The 18,731-nt window shown below is 32.0% G+C and overlaps 1 protein-coding gene across 1 annotated transcript; it reads right to left on the bottom strand.

Annotated features, from left to right (window-relative positions):
* Positions 1-11,940: 11,940 nt before the first annotated feature.
* Positions 11,941-18,381, bottom strand: LOC143085074 (uncharacterized). The gene is made up of 8 exons (XM_076261244.1): positions 18,312-18,381; positions 17,118-17,344; positions 15,609-15,752; positions 14,693-14,880; positions 14,255-14,289; positions 13,491-13,802; positions 13,044-13,103; positions 11,941-12,202 (listed from the first exon to the last, which is right to left on the bottom strand). The coding sequence occupies exons 2-8, from the start codon at positions 17,322-17,324 to the stop codon at positions 12,075-12,077; spliced, it is 1,074 nt and encodes a 357-aa protein (XP_076117359.1). The 5' UTR covers positions 17,325-17,344; positions 18,312-18,381; the 3' UTR covers positions 11,941-12,074.
* Positions 18,382-18,731: the final 350 nt, after the last annotated feature.

Raw genomic sequence — 18,731 nt, 5'->3', positions numbered from 1 at the left:
GTTATTCTGAAAAGACGAATATTGAAAAGACAAATAAAGCTCGAGAAAAAAGATCTGGCATTTTAATTCTTCAAAGTGCACTCTCACAAATAGCTTCTACTACTTCCGACTTGAGTTCAGCTTACTCAAATAATGAGCTACAAAATATTGGCGATGTAGCATTGACAATAGTAAAAAGCGTTCCTATAGTTGGCGATGTTGTTGGTCTTTTAACATCAAGCCCAGAGGAAAAAGTCAAAATTGCGAGCGAATTGACATCGATAAATAATCATTTAGCCGCACTTAATCGTGAAATAATTAACGTTGGTTCACTGGTGAATAAAATTTCGAAACAACTGGACCTAAGTCTTATTCAAAAACAAGTCGCAGATGATGTTCGCGTTATCACGAACTGTCATTCCAATTTTCTTCTTTTTCTTGAAAAGCCTACCATGATTGCTGAGCAAGACCGATTGATAGCTTGTTATGATAAATTCGGATATATTAGAGAAATCGGTAACATTCTGAATGATGAAAAAGTAACATTTTCCCAAAAGCCTTTGTTTGATCAGATTATTGATATTACTACATTTTGTAATGGTAGTCGTATAAATTCCGTCTATAAATATCTTTTGGGAGTATATGTGGAAGGGTGTATTGCGGTAACTACGGCTGAGGCAATAAAGTACAACCAAACGTCAACTACATTCAAAGATATATGTGAAAAGACCATTAAAAAATCACAGGAACATTTACTAACAATTTATGAAAAATGTGCTGCAGAATCGTGTGACAAACTTAAGTATATTGTTAGTTTTCTTTCAAACTATAGCGATACTAACCTAATTTCGAAGCGTCTCAATGAAACCCTGCCATGGTTTCATTTGAGCGTGTTACTTTTCAAACCAAATACAGCTGCTAAACAAAACTTCTTTGACGGAAAAGTTAATTATGTAGTCGTTACAAATAAGGTCTTTACTCATAGAATCATACTATGGTCGACTGATGAAAACCAATACAGTAGTGGTCCTAATAAATATGGCGTTGAATACAATGACAACGCGTATCATGACAGATTGAACGGACTCAATCTTATACATGAACATCAAAGTCACTCACAGCGCAGTTCTCTTTTCGGATTTTATGCAGGAGGCTATACAACGAAGGCCGTGTGCAAAGAATCAATTGATCTTGCTGATTTACGATATCCTGTGTTCACCAAAACAAGTATAACTGTAGAATACGATTCAAAAGTTCTTACTATTTCTTTAAGTGTAGCAGGAGCAGTTTGCCTTGTACTTGTGTTAGTTGGATTATGTGCAAAATGTAGAGGATAATACTTGGTTTCTTTTATGCATTATGCAGTTCTTTATTTATTTAACATGTAACTGAATTAGGGTTTACGATGGCAAGAAATGAACATGTACTGATTGATATTTTAGTTTGGAAAACCTGTTTTATTTAGAGCTGAATTAGGGCTTTCAATTGATTAGATATATCATCGTTTAGTTATTTGCTTTTGATGCTTTGCATCAACCTAATCACAGACATGTACTTTCCCCAAATATGATGTGTTGTTGCACCATTCTTATATGCTATGGCGAAGTGAAAGTAAAGAGAATTGGTTATCTATAATTATTCAGACATTTATCCTGTTGTATTAATTAATTGTATAGTTTTATTGGCATTCATCTCATATCCCATTTTTTAACATTTTTCTCAATTATGAAACAGAACTCAAAATTGGAAAAATGTATTGTATGTGGGTTGCAACATACATATACTCATTTTGTTTTACAACTTACATACAATTGTTTTGACAAATATATTGTAGAATGGCTTTTTAAAAAAGTTTTGTCATCAAGAAATTGAAACAAGCCTCATATTCATATGATTTATAAATTTCAACATGGTATACAGATATACTAAAAAGAACAGTTTCTCGTTATTATAATATTTATACCCCACACAACGAAGTTGCGGAGGGTATAATGATTTTGACCCGTCCGTCCGTCCGTCCGTCGTACCGTCCGTCAGTCCGTCCGTCAGTCCGTCAGTCCTGTTTCTTGTCATCGCAACTCCTCTCAAACCACATAACAGAATTTCACGAAACCTTTTCAGATAATAAGGACATACTATGTAGTTGTGCATATCGACGGGAAATTGCGATTCCATTTTTTTTCTAGGAGTTACGCCCCTTTGAACTTATTTACTTTAATGTACTACTGCAAGTTTGTCATCGCAACTCCTCTCAAACCACATAACAGAATTTCACGAAACCTTTTCAGATAATAAGGACATACTATGTAGTTGTGCATATCGACGGGAAATTGTGATTCAATTTTTTTTCTAGGAGTTACGCCCCTTTGAACTTATTTACTTTAATGTACTACTGCAACAGTTTGTCATCGCAACTCCTCTCAAACCACACAACAGAATTTCACGAAACCTTTTCAGATAATAAGGACATACTATGTAGTTGTGCATATCGACGGGAAATTGCAATTCAATTTTTTTTCTAGGAGTTACGCCCCCTTGAACTTATTTACTTTAATGTATTACTGCAACAGTTTGTCATCGCAACTCCTCTCAAACCACACAACAGAATTTCACAAAACCTTTTCAGATAATTAGGACATACTATGTAGTTGTGCATATCGACAGGAAATTGCGATTCAATTTTTTTTCTAGGAGTTACGCCCCTTTGAACTTATTTACTTTAATGTACTACTGCAACAGTTTGTCATCACAACTCCTCTCAAACCACACAACAGAATTTCATGAAACTTTGTAGATAATAAGGACATACTATGTAGATGTGCATATCAACAGGAAATGACGGTTCAATTTTTTTTCTAGGAGTTATGCCCCTTTGAACTTATTTGCTTCAATGTACTTCTGCAACAGTTTGCCATCTCAACTCCTCTCAAAACACACAACAGAATTTCATGAAATTTTGTAGATAATAAGGACATACTATGTATATTGACAGCAAATTATTATTCAATATTTTTTCTTATACAATTTGTTTTTCTTATACTTATTTAATTTCTCCAATGACAATGTGGGGACGTGGGGTATGTGAGCGTGCTCACTAAGGTTCTTTAATTGTAAATGTATTTCCATTTGTATATTTTCGCCCTTTCAATAAATACTGATTGTAAAAACTTTAATTTAGGTTCACTCATGAATTTGTCTTGGGGGGGGGTCACGTGTCGTGTGTTGTAGGTAATACTAGTACTGGTTTTTATGCTGTTGTACACTGTGTTGAAATTGATAGAACCACATGTATTTGTAAAGTACAGTGCCGTTTTCAAATCTCTATTATCTAGTTAACAAATTTCATTTGACCTCAATCACTGTTTTTCTGAATCTGCAGATGTGCATTTCGAAAAAACATAATAGAGGCCAACAATTTGACAATCCAAAAGTTATATAAACAAAGAGGTTATAAACCAAAAATGTGGTGGTGTCCGTAAAACCTACGAAATGATGATTACAAAACGGCAGGTGCTTCATGTAGAGCAGGCTCTGCTTACTCTTCCGGAGCACCTTAGATCACCCATAGTTTAGGAGGCGTTCGTGTTGCTTAGTCATTTGTTTTTCTATGTCGTATTTTGTGTACTATTGTTTGTCTTTTTCTTTTTAGCCATGACGTGTCAGTTTATTTTTGATTTAGAAGTTTGATTGTCCCTCTGGTATCTTTCGCCCCTCTTTTACAAATACATCGCTTGGAACTTTTGATAACATAAATCCCTTTGGTGCAGCAAATCAATATATCAGTAGATCGTCTTTTTTCGACATCAATCCTGGTTTGAAATGATAAAATTAGGAAATTGCAGGCAATATTAATAAAAGTTTTCATATGAATACATTTTTAACTTGAAGAATTTTCTTTTTCATTAAAGTAAATTCCAATGTTGGTATTTTTCCTCGATTTCTTCTATCTTTCTGTAATCAGGAAAAGTGCAGTTCCGTGGCTTTAATAAATGAGCTTCTAAAATGAATGTATACCGGTTGAGAGAAATAAAATGCTTAAATGTTTCCTTCCTTTTCGCCTCAGCAAGTTAACCGATATAGGTAAACAGTGTTATCAATACATCTTTGACATTGATTTTATATCAGGTGTTATGCTCTGCACAATGTATCTTTTTTCCCTTCAAATTTACAAAAATATCGGAAAGTATGTGTTTTATACTGACTTTGCAACATGTATTGCATGTTTAACAGTTATACGATTCAATAAACATTATCAATTCTTTTAAAATTTCTATGAGCATTTTATGTCAAACATATCTAGAAAATGTACATGCATACCGGGCCAGTGTTTTCATTTTTTGCCCCTTACAGAGAATTGGTGTTAAGTTCTTTTTTATTTATTATTTTGTTTAATGCTGCTCTTTAATTACAAGAAATATACAAGACAGGTGTATTTGAAAACAAGTTGCCTAATACCAAATTATTTTATTGTTCGATTAATAGGTTAACCTGTATAACGATGCATGATAAATTTTAACAAGCATGTTCTTCCTTTTATCAGATGTCAATAATGATCATGATACAGATAAGTGTTTGTTTGGGCTTGGTACATACCCGTGAAATTCAAGGATTGCAACAACAAAATGTAAAAGGCACATATCGAGGGAAACGAGCTTCCGCTTCTCGTGCCGAAATTCTATCAGGTGCTCTCCAACAGATATCCGCTGCAACTTCCAACCTGAATTCGGCTTATTCTAATAACGAGTTGCAAAATGTAGGTGATGTTGCTTACACAATTATTGGAAGTTTGCCAGTAGTAGGAGATATTGTGTCCATTCTTACATCTAACCCGGAAAATAATGTTGATATTGATAGCAGTATTATTGGAATACATGACAATTTGCAAGGAATGAATAAAGAAATAATCAAAACAGGGGCAAAGGTAGATCGGTTATCAAAACAACTGGACTTGAGCTTAATTCAAAACCAAGTAGCCGATGATGTTCGACAAATACGGGACTGTCACTCAAATTTCTTACTCTTTCTGATAAAGCCAACAATGAAACCGGAACAAGAACGTTTAATAAAATGTTATGATAAATTTGAATACACGAGGGAAATTGGTAATATCTTGAATGACGAAAAGCTTACTTTCTCTCAGAAACCGTTATTTGATCAAATAATTGAAAATATTGGATACTGTAATGGAAGTCAAATCCAGTCTGTTTTCAAGTATCTTTTGGGAATCTACATTGAGGGATGTACTGCTACAGTTGCAGCCGAAGCACTCAAATACAACCAGTCCTCAACATTTGAAGAGGAATGCAAAAGGACAATTAATAAATCGCAAGCTCACTTGCCATCCGTTTTTAGAAAGTGCTCTCTTGTATCTTGCGAAAATGTTAACAAAGTAATTGGAGAAATAGTAATACAATCAAATATTTCAAGAATATCGCATACATTGAGAGAAACTTTCCCTTGGTTCTTTTTTACAACGTTGTTATTTGATGTTGAAGTTGAGTCGAATGTAAAATTCTATGACGGCAAACTTAATCGTTTAGTTGTGACTAGTATTGGTGACGTCCATCGAGTAGTTTTATGGCAATCATTTACAAACAAAAATTCAAACGGAGACTTTCAAATCGGCGTTGAATATAACGAAGATTCATATCGCGATAGCTTTAATTATATTAGTCTAATATTTGTTCGTGGTAGCAAGAGGAGTTCTTTTATAGGTTTTCAACATGATAAATCAATTGACAAAGAATGTAGTCACACACTGGATGTCGGAAATTTAGGTAGAAAGGTCCCCTCTGAAAACAACACTTCTTTATCTAAAGTAGCCGTAGCTATGATAGCTATTGGATGCATCGCCTTCATACTCCTAGTAGCACTTTTCATATACTGTTGCAGAAAGCATTGTGGGGATGATGAAGAGGAAAGCGATGATTGTTTAGAAATTTGTTGCGCATGTTACGGATAAAACAAAATATTTCAAAAATTAGATTTTGGGGTGTAGCACCCAGCCAGTAAACGGGAAACAAAGACTATTAAAGAGTCTTTCTTTTTCTTCATCGTATCACATGCAGAATTAATATGCTACTTCTTTGTAAAAAGTACAGTACAAAATAAGCAGGTAATCAGCTTCCAAGTATAAAATACCCAACCTCACAATAGATATAGAAAGACGTGGTATGGGCGCCAATGAGACAACTTTCTATCCAAGTCACAATTAATAAAAGTAAACTATTATGGCTCAAGTTTCTGTCTTCAACACGAAGCCTCAGTTCAGACCGAACAGCAAGCTTTAAGGGTCCCAACAACTTTCACTTTTACTAGTGTAAATCCATTCAAAGGAGAAAAACAACGGTCTAATCTATATATGAAAAAACGAGAAACATTTATGAACCATATTTACAAACGACAACTATTGAAAATCAGATTCATTACTTAGGACGGATGCAAACAATTGCAGCGGTATTAAACATTTTAATGGTACCAAACCTTCACCTTTATCTGAAATAATAGTGCTATATCTTTTATCCAATTTTCAGATAAACAGACAATTTATGTATATCGAATGTATCAATAATTATGTCCAAGTAATGAAGTGCCATAATTATAAAACTGAATAAAAACGTTAGTCTGTCAAATCAAAATATGTGCCAGCGATCAATGTGTAAATGATATACGTATGTTCCTAAAATGCAATTGCTCATTTTGAAAAACATATGGGATATTGGCCTGACTTATCTAGAGGAACAAGTATAGTTGTCCACTTTTATGTACTCTAATGTACACCTATCTGCACATGAAAAGCAGGACAATCGAAACTAAGTAAACATAAAAAAGAAGATGTGGTATTATTGCCAATGATACAACTCTTCACAAGAGATCACATTACAAAGAAATAAACAACTTTAAGTCACCGTAAGTCCTTCAACAATGAGCAAAGCCCACACAGCATAGTCATAAGACTACATACGGAAGAGCAGACAACATGTTAAACTGAGTAAATATGACAATTAAAGGAAATTTGTAAAAATTGTGAATTTATAAAAATGCAAATATTAAACGTTAATGGATATATGTGATTAGAGAAATCAATCCAACTACTACTTTCTAAAGTGTTAAAGTAACATAATATTAATATTCTGCGATTTACTTTCTGTAATTCTTACCCTATTTATCCTTTTCCCGACCTGTTGATTATTTTTATTTAATAAACGTTTGGTTCGTTTGATCTTAGTTATGAATTATTTATATAAATTTAATTATGACGTAAAATTTTCTTGCTTTCCTTTGTATTTTCTATAGTTACGTCATTAGAAAAGGCGAATATGCTGATTACGTCACATTTAAAGAACACATATATGTGCAGATCTTTTGAAAAGAATGAATAAGTTTGTCTGCATATTGTATAAAAATCATAAGAAAAACCGATTCCACCACCAAATCTCGTGTAATACGATATTTATCCACTGTGTGCAGTTACTTTTTATATGGTTAAAACGCTCAGTAAGCCTTGCATTTTAAATATCCTACTACAATGTAGAGCTACGGTTTTTCATATACCGCATCTGTGTGTCATTCAAAATAGAATGCAACATAGGATTAAACACATTTGTTTCCACAGGTTATTGATTTGTCAACTGAGGCGATTAACTCACAAACTGAATAAAAGCCAAAAGGACATGTATATTAAGTTTGTGAGTAAGCGACCCAGTTTACACATTAATAACCGCTAGAAAATTGTGTTTAATCCTTATAATTCGTAACCCAATTATTTGCAATTTTGAATTATCACAGTTGGTGCATTGGCTACTATTTTCCATCAAATATACACAATTAAAATTGAGTTAGCCACCATGTTGATTTAAATTTATGTTCAATTAATGCCAAAGAATCTAAAATTAAATAACATCTACAAGAAAAACTCCATAAAGCGTAAAAAAAGGGATAATCTTGCTTCATGTTGAAAGTTTTCATTCGTATGACGTCATCTTTCCAGGTGACAATAATGCGCCAAGCTCATTCGTGGTGTTTTGCGGTATTTATGTAAATGTAAATTTGTACATTATCCAAGCTTTCATGCATTATTTTTTTGTCTTGTTATTATTCATTAGAATAAAAATAGCAGTTGTGTATGTGGGGTGTTTTTTTTCAATCTCAATTTGCTATTATCCCTTAATCCATGCATCTGATTCGCGCATGGATAGATCAAAATGAAGATTACGAAAAAAGTTTCGGCAAAATGGTTTATCGAAGTGTAAATCAAGGGAAAAATGCAAACGGACCAATTCAATTCAAGTATTTGTCGATATGCATATCATATACGAAATATATTGATATGATAACCAGTGAGACCATTACCTAGATCATACCATTGCATCACCAGGCAATCTGTTAACAATAAATATTATTATACTTCAAGAGTTTTTTTCCTATATAAAATAAATGAAATAGTTGTGCTATTTCATTCTAAAGACAATTTGCCAGTTAATAGTTTCAAAGACTATTGCCCCGGTTAATAGTTTCATAATCATCTTTCCCGTACTTTTCCATGCTTATTTTTCATTGGACGATAATGATGTCATTGACTACTCTGCTTGGTTACGTATGCTTTCCAACGTCAAACTCACTCTTATATTGTAAACGGTGGAATCTGTTTGTTTTGATTGTAATTTCACTTACAAGAAGCAATTATAAAAGAGAAAGAAAATCTTCATGGAAATTTTTTAAAAGATCTAAAATATAGTACCTTATTCATAATATGGGTTCGCTCTCCGTATATTAAAAGTGAATTTGCGTTTGGTGTACTTTAACTAGGATTTATAATAAGCACGGAAAGTTTAACACAAGTATTTGTAGTCTTGATTGAAATTAATGAAATATTTATAAATACAAAACGAATTATAAAAAAAGTAAAGTTCATCATGTGCATGTAAAGTTAAGTCACATTTTTTCTTTCTTTCAGATAAGGTATATACACTTTTAGAAAATTAGTTAATTGGTATATAAAAACACTTAATGGCTGTGTTGTTTGCCTCGAGCAATAGTTGGTACCTCAGGGACAACAAACTTGCTATTACCCTCAAACCCAGTCAATAGGTGTATACTAGTAGTCACTATTTGCCCTTCGATTATTGGCAAAATTAAAGTGCGCGATAGAAAGTACCTAACTTTCGACATGCACATACTAAATCAGATATGACATTGTTAATCAGTGTTTTTATCGCTGAAACCCTCTCGATAATCTCCTTTGTTCATTTTGAACAAGTAAATGTTAGAGTATACTAGTATTAAGTGAAATGGAAGTGAATGGTAGAACGATCGAAGCGACATATAGTTGCATTCCCTCACAGCTAAAAAATAAAACAAGTTTTTATTGTTTTCAGATCTACTGATACAGATTTTTTAACGGATTAAACTTGGCCAAAACTTTGAGTTTCCAGTTTTGATCATGATTAATGTTGACTTTTGTTTATGGATGATATTGCTTGAAATCCAACTCAATCCCTATTTGTGTATTATAGGTATTGGTTGGTCAGCTAAAATAATAAAAACAAATGTTTTACATAAGTATTTTTTAGTGGTATGCAATGGAAAAGAAAGGATAATGTGAATGAATTCACGGCACAAAATCTTTACACGCACAAGATAAAAACAAACGTACAGGAATAGAGCTGTTATTGCTGTTATTGCAGTCATAGAGATCATTATTTTATGTAAACGTTCGAAATGTTTTGAGCAAATGCAATAAGTGGTGTCGTGTTACTTTTCGTTAAAGAATACCAATAAATGTATATCTAATAAACAATACAAAAGAATATTGATTTACGTTTATTGCAGAAAAAGCATTGTTCATTTTCTCGTTAACTATAAACTTATGAAAATAAAACAAGAAGGCCACAAACTTGTTATGCGTTTACAAAATATTCTTTAAATATGAGTATCTAGTTATATACATTTTTTTATGAACAAAAATACGATTGTACAATATGTGGTTGTTCGAACTAAACTAAAAACACTACTCATATTTTATGGCACAGAAATACTGATATTGTTAGTTTCTCAAATACCCTAATGGTTTGAATGATAATGTTGATGAGCATGCTATAATTCACCGCATTTGTGCAACAAGTGTAACACTTCAATTGGTCACCGCATTTGTCAAATGGAAATGCACAAGAAATACCGATATTATTTTCAATTTTTTATTAAAAAATAAAACAAATATTTTCAATCATTATGCTATCACAGTTGTTATATCAGAATATGTTCCATTTATTGTATGCTGAAACTACATATCTGTTTATATCTAAATTATACAAAAAAAATATCTAACATAAAACCTTTCATTACCTATTCTTTTATCTAAATAAATATGACAGACATCAAATAACGACAACCACTGAACTACAGGTTCCTAACGTAGAACAGGAACATATGTATTGTGGCAGAGTACAATTTCACTTAAAATACTTACAAAATCTATATTAAACATACATACGCATACACACACTTCTTCGTCCTTATTGTTTATCACATTACAGGAAACTTCATAGTAAAGTCAATGAGAAGTTTATATCCACTGACAAATACATAGATTCACAATTTACACAAACTAATATAGCCTTTACATGAAATATCACAGATAATGTAATAATGTTATATTAATTAATAAGTTATTGAATGATTAGCATATCACTGAATACAAAAGATCCTGAAATAATGACAAACAAATATAACCAGTGGAGGATTAAGAAATATATTAATATTGTTTGTCAAATCTTTCGTTGCTACGTTTGAAACTTACCATTTTTGTGAAAAGCAGGACTGAACCCATTAAAATACGAACTATATGTTTAAATAAATGAATTGTTGATACTTTACAAAACTAACCGTTTTATCCGTTTTCAACTAAATAGTCATTGGGAAAGTTTGGTTCAGATCTAGAAGATTAGCTGTATTTCTAAATAATTATAATTATGTATTTTAAAATCCAATTATGACATATCAGCAACATAATTCAGGAAGCTAAGCTTTTTCTAAACGATATAAAAATCACTTAGATATGCAATAATTTTTTACAATGTTAAATTGATACCAAATACAATTACATCTGTACATTTATAACTCAAAACTATACAATTGATACAAAATATAATTACATTTGTACATGTATAGGTCCACACTATAAGTTGGATATAGCAAATTCATATGTAAACAAAACATATATATGATTTTTAATTTTAGTTTCTTGTGTACAATTCGGAGTTTAGTATGACGTCCATTATCACTGTACTAGTATACATATTTTAGGGGCCAGCTGAAGGACACCTACGGGTGTGGGAATTCTCGCTACATTGAAGACCCATTGGTGGCCTTCGGCTGTTGTCTGCTCTACGGTCGGGTTGTTGTCGCTTTGACACATTCCCCATTTCCTTTCTCAATTTTATATATACTTTAAATTTGTAGATTATTTTTACAAAGCATAAATCTAAACTATGTTTTCAAACAAATAACTTTACAATTGTTATATATGTGAAATATGTGTTTTACAGATAACATATTGAAAGAGAGTGGAAATTGGAACAATTAAAATGAAATTCATTAGCTGCATGACAAAGGGGTCACTTTTAAATGGTATTTAATGGAAAACTTAAATACAATCTCGTTATAAAACAATAAAAATATACAAAAATAGTTGATTGCCACATTAAAATCTATTGAAATAATTGTGTAAAACGCAAACATTTACGAATATGCAAATGTTGTTTGCATTTTTATTTTTAACATGCAAGATTTTACTCCATTTAAATGATTTTATTTTTGCATTTTTTTAATTTGCCTCTTGTCGAACAAACACTGAAAGATACTACTAGTATGATGATTTAAAAGTTAACAAAACACAAAACATTTTATTATGATTAACAAGCACAAATTAACTTGAAAAGAACTATTGTAGTCTTATTTTTAAGAATAACAGACAGAACTTGAAATACAAAACAAAAAAAAACTATGATTTCTCTCAGGCAAACGACACCAGTGTGAACAATTGAACTTTATTAACAGTATTAAATTAAAACCATAAACTATTTTAGTTCAAAATATCAAGATGGTGACTCTTGTGGACTGTTAATGTGAACTGCACAGCTATCCCCTTTCTGGTATATGACAACAACATTTCTTTCATCTGAAGTTTCCATAACATTTTCTATCTGGTTACTACTTAGCAAACCTAAAAATAAGCTTAGTATTAATAAATATTTCTTTTCAAACATTATTGATCTGAAATGCATTCATCAAATTGAAAGTTTTGTTTTTCTGCTTGTTAAGTATCGTCAGATCAAACCTCTTTCATTGTATAGATCAGTATACTGTCCCCGACTTTTGACCACAAGAAAACGGTACTTCCTTGACAAGTTTGTTAACAATATACATTCATGATTTCTTGGTGTTTAGACATGCCTTCACGTCTATTTCATATCGAATTTTGTTGTATGGTAAAGTACAGGATTATAAAACAAAACATATTCTTTTGTTTGACAAAGGACTTTCAAAACATACAAGGAACTTATAGTGTTTAACTACATTTTGAAAAAGAAACAACACTGACGAAGGCCATTAGTTTAATCGAAATATTTGTCAGTAACATTATTTTATTTCATGTGTTTCTTATATTTATATTATTTTTGATAGGTTGCCGTGGCAAACGTTTTTGATTATCAATAATATACATATATGTTACATATATACACTAAGACAAATATGAAATACTAACAAGCGGTAAAAAGGGAAAATCAATAGAATAAAAAACAAACATTTCGGATAGGTAAGAGATCACTTCATCTCGGCAGTTACGCAGGCGTTCGGAAACCAGTCCAAGAGCTTCTCAAAATTCAGAGTTTCCCATCTTTCACGTAAGCGGGCTTCATTCATACTGATGATAGAAGTAACGTGCTTTACGATTTGCATATTACTTTTTGCGTTAGACACTTCCAAAACACAAATAAAGTTGACCTCTTTATTAATATAGAATTTCAAATATTTATTTTACACTATAGAACAAAAGTATTTACCATCAGAGTCAAGTTGTTCTTCGACATCATCATTTTGTTCTATATCTGTGTTTCCTGAAACTATATAGAAAATACCGGTCATTTTTAGATAACATGATCTAAGTATTTGATGGTCAGTCTTCCATAGTAAACAGAAAAAAATATAAGGAAGCATAATTTTTATATAAATCTCCAAATTATACAATGGTTCAAATAGATCCAAAAGGGATATAACTTTATCCTTTTTTTAGACGAGGTGTCTTAGAAGTAATTCCTGATAACACTAGTGATGATGCAAGCAAATCTCACAAAATGGCACTCTACCATTTACATTCTATGTTAAAATTCGCAACCTCACTCCCAACGAGAAATCTGAAAATTGAAACAATTCAATACTTTCGTAGATCATAGGAATGACAGAATATACTATAATAAAATGCGAAAGGAAGCAAACGTTGAAGAACTTACGTAAAGGAATGGCAGCCGCAGTGGATCCCACATTCAACTCTCCCTGTCGATAACTGTTCTTCATCGCAGATGTTGTTGATATGAGTGTTGTAGCAGATACAGGGGGTGTCACATCATTAGTGAAATTACAACATGCTGGATGGTTTATAATACGATAAACTATGCAGATTATACAGGCGGCAGAGAATGTTACCATGACCAATATAACTATCAGTATAGTATGGGATCGTATTACTCCGATGTGACCACTGTTTGAGATCGTTGTTGTTGTAGATGAGGCGAGCTCTGATGCTACCGTTTTTTGGATTTGTACTAAAATTTAAAATCTCGATTATTTAATTGATAATGTTTGAAACACTACACAAATCATCAAACTTTCAACGTAAACAAAGTAAACCTATGTTTCCTTTCGTTAATATGGAGACGATACTAAGCCTCTTTTTTTTTTTTTTTTGCTATTTTACCAAGCATTTGTGTTTATTTATATTTGCTCTGAATTGCTATGATGAAAAGTTGTATATTTGTTAAATTTATAAATTATTACACTCCCTGAGGCAAACTTGACCTTAGACGGATTTTAATATTATTCTATTACCCTATTTAGTAATGAAGCGCTTCACTAGTTTCTAATGTTATAATCCTGGACTTTAAATTCATTTATACTTTGAGCATTCATGATGAAAGTAAATCTAGAAACAGCGTTTCGGGTGCCTAACATTTATCAAGTACTATTTTCACAACAACAAAAAGAATTTTGAACTTACCACATGCAGCATTGTCTATCCCAAGATTCTCATACCTATGTTTAAAAAGAATCATAATGAATGACATATCAAGCATAAAAATTTAACTCACAATAGTTGTTACTGCAGCAATGTTTACAAATAAAAACATCAACTCACTAATCGCATAAAAATATCTGTAGATGGGTTTTACTCATTGTTAAAGGCTTTCGGTGACCTATAGCGGTTTTGTTTAGTGGAATTATGGTCTATTGTGGACAGTTGGTTGCCAATCATACCAGATCTTCTAATTTTCATAATTAAAGCAATGTAAATTCATATGATACGTTTTTGTCTGTTACGACTGTATAGATGATGGTTATTTAATTTATGACTTACTCTACAAGACAGTCACCACATTCTGAAGCTGTGTCTTCTGTACAGGCATTTATATACTCTCTATTCTGTCCGTTAACTTACCCTACAAGACAGTCACCACATTCTGAATCTGTGTCTTGTGTACAGGGAGTTATAAACTCTCTATTCTGTCCATGACAGTCATAACACTCTGCACACTGGTGATGAGTCAAAACATTGGCAAAGTATCCTTGATCACATACACATTGGCTACAATTGAGTGCTCCATAAAACTCATCAATATGGATTTCCTGTTGTAACAAATCGTGTCTAATCAGTATTATATTCTTATGCACATATTTTAAGATGTCAAGAGAAGTGATATGCCTTCAGTTTACTTATGTATGTGACCTAACTGGAACTCAATAATAACTTCAGTCTTCATGTTGTTCCTTTGTTTCCCTCTAATGGTTGATTTGTTTCCCTCAGTTTTAGTTTGTAACCCGGGTTTCTCTTTTGTTAATCGTTTATGACTTTTGAACACCGGTATACTACTGTTGAATTTATTTTGCAATGGTTTTTTTTTTTCCTTTTTAGTTATTTTGTAATTTATATTCTCTTTTAGATAAACGTTAGGGACATTTTTTTAAACTCGTATGTTTTGTACATCAAACAATTGCATTAGATGTCTGATAGTCAGTCTCAGTCATTAATTTCTCAAGTTGTGTTTGGTTACTGTTTTTTAACTCTTGGTTCTTTTCGTTTTTTAGCTATGGTGGTCAGTTTATTTTCGACTTATGAAAGACCTAATGGTATCTATTGCATCTCGTCAGCGATATAGACACTGTGTATACGTTACGTTATGTCACTCAAGTCTGGACGTATCTTTAAGTTATTAGATATCCATAACGCAAATCTACTCTCGGATAATTGTAATAAATTGCTTTGAATTTTATACAGATGACAAATAATGCAGTTTAACTATCTTTTCGTATACTACATAGTTGTTAAAAAATGGGGTTTACTTGGTACTTCTTACCTGACTAGTATCTATGTAACCATACATATTACAGCCAGGGCATATACTACATTTTCCTGAATATTCGTCATAGAATTTTTCACCTGGTTTGCAGTAACAAGGATAGCAGTCTAAAGCTCCAAACTGTTGACCGATCCTTATTTTCTGAAAGGAGAGTTATTCACATTTACAAAATAATCAGTCTATAGTATGAGTATGTAATACACCAATTGAGTGTGCATGATATTAATTATTCACTTTCTCAGGATTCCGAAATTCCTATCCATAAAATGTTTTTTACATCGTTGAAAAAGTAACAATGTTCAACACGCCATGCACTGTTTATCTAATAATTTTATAGTTATTTAGTGTGTTAAATTATCTAAGTCTTTTATAATGCATGTGTTACCTGGTGGTCGTCTGGAAGATTATAAGTGTTACGCGAGAAATCATAAGCTGTTTTGATAAATATGTTGATGAGCGTCACTGGTGAGTCTTATGTAGACGAAACGCGCGTCTAGCGTACTAAATTATAATCTCGGTACCTTTGATAACTATTTAGACCACTGGGTCGATGCCACTGCTGGTGGACGTTTCGTCCCCGAGGGTATAACCAGCCCAGTAGTCAACATTTCGGTGTTGACATGAATATCAGTAATGTGGTCATTTTTACAAATTTCCTGTTTACAAAACTTTCAATTTTTCGAAAAAGTAAGGACTTTCTTACCCCGGGCATAGATTACCTTAGTCGTATTTGGCACAACGTTTTGGAAATTTTGGACCCTCAATGATCTTCAACTTTGAACTTGTTTAGCGATATAAATATTTTGATATGAGCGTTACTGATGAGTCTTATGTAGACGATACGCGCGTCTGTCGTACTCAATTATAATCCTGGTACCTTTGATAACTATTTACACCACTGGGTCGATGCCGCTGCTGGTGGACGTTTCGTCCCCGAGGGTATAACCAGCCCAGTAGTTGACATTTCGGTGTTGACATGCATATCAGTAATGTGGTAATTTTTACAAATTTCCTGTTTACGACACTTTAGCCGTATTTGGCACAACGCTTTGGAAATTTTGAACCCTCAATGCTCTTCAACTTTGAACTTGTTTAGCTTTATAAATAATTTGATATAAGCGTCACTGATGAGTCTTATGTAGACAGAACTATTGTGGTGTATCAGATAAAAAAAAAATGAAAATCCCGCCATTGTTGCCATATTATTGATAATTTTTCAAGGTCACATTATATAAACACAAAACGACTCTTTTACCATTTTTGCTCCCTTCTTGGTCGTATTAAAAATAATATCGTTTACTATTATAATTCATATATGTAATTATTTGATCGTAGCAAACTAAATTATTGATGATGAAATGGCAACTGATATGATTTTATTTGACTGTTATACTAAACCATCGACAAATTAAGGACATTAACACCTTATTTCTAGTGTCAGAATAACTAGAATGTTTTCATTAGAAAATTGCTAAGCCAAATAAACATATTAAATATATAACTTACAAATTGCAAATAATTGGAAGCTTTTCTACAACGCGGACATCGTCTGCACTTGTTCTGGTCAACGTCAAAGTATTGTTCGCCCTTTATACATATGGGGAAACCTACACTTTTTATAAAAAGTGTAATGTTTGCCTCCTTGGAAAAAGCGGGCACTGCCAAAAGCAGTATATACTCAGTTATCACTGCTAGTATATATAGATATACCATTCAAAATCCAATCAGTGCATCTGAAAAATTTAATGTAAAGCAATTTGAGAAATCACTTTTTTTAATTTGATCTTCTTTTTTATATTAGTTTAGAATACTAGATTCCATTCTTCGAAAGGGTGTGTCTATAGAAGACTGATAAGCAGTGGCATCACATGTATAATGTAGATCATACTTTCCCGCCGTTTTTGCCTTGAGTTTTTGTTGATTCATTCATAAACGTTTCTCTATATTTTTTTTAATTCAAAATCCAGGAAGTTTAAAAAAAAAAAAAATAGTGAGATTCTATTCCATCGAATATTTTTCGATTTCGGACCGTTTTCACAAAGACATATTCCAAAACAAAACTGTAATCAACGTTTTATTTATTTCTTCTTTCAGCAAGCCTCTGTTTGATAATAAACGTAGACGTTATGCTCTAGTAAGCACAGACCTAAATAAATAGTATCGATTTACCTTACATTCCAGTAATTTTCCATTAAACACGTTCACAGTCACCAATAATGATTTAACAGAGTCTTTCTGTACATAAATTTGAACATGTACATTTTAAGTTAAAGAAGTTTGAGAAAAAAATTCAAGTAACTCTGTTTTGAATAATTAATAAAAGAATTCATTCATTCACATACATTTACGCTACGTATCACGTGGGACAATTGTTTGTATACACATGAAAGTCACTTATGATCAAATTGTTTATGGTATTATTATAAAATGTTTGTATATAATAGGATCAGGACTATGAATTAATTATCATGAACAGTATGAAACATTAAACAACAAAAGCTAAGATATATTGTGTTCGTAAATCACAAAGACTGATTGACCGACATTCATGTCGAAGAATATATAAAAAGAAGAAGCATGTTTTGTGATTGTTTTCAATTTTCAACAACTATTTTATATTTTTAAGACGTCAGATATTATGTAGTTAACTATTTTTTAAGATATTATTCCTTTATTTTAATAGCTTGCAAGATATCTTACCAGATTTAATGTCAAATTCCTCCTTAACTACAAATCGACCGCATTAAACTCTAGTATACTCATGTGATCTATATACTCAAAAACGAAAGAAAAGCACCACTTCTATTAGCTTCTTTGGAGTAAAGATTTTATTGCATATAACTTTTTTAATGATTAAATTAGGTCTAAGTTTTTGAAGCAACGTTTTTAAGTCATGAACATCAAAGTCTTTGAAAATACAAATGTTCTTGATTTTTTTTTCTGTTTGGCATCTCAAAAAGCATACATACAATAGTATAGCCACAAATGGGAAAGTAAAGTCGTGTGTGTCTTTTCATCTACAAACAGCATACGTGACTTTAGTTTTCTTGTTCTGGGCCGAATTTTTGTCTCGTTACCAATTGACACATCTCCGACTTCTTATTTTAACTTTTGTTAATG

Source organism: Mytilus galloprovincialis, chromosome 8 (genome assembly GCF_965363235.1).
Source record: "Mytilus galloprovincialis chromosome 8, xbMytGall1.hap1.1, whole genome shotgun sequence".
In the NCBI taxonomy this organism is placed as follows: domain Eukaryota; kingdom Metazoa; phylum Mollusca; class Bivalvia; order Mytilida; family Mytilidae; genus Mytilus; species Mytilus galloprovincialis.
Note: the sequence above shows the minus strand (reverse complement) of the source record. Positions and strands in the feature narration are given on the sequence as shown.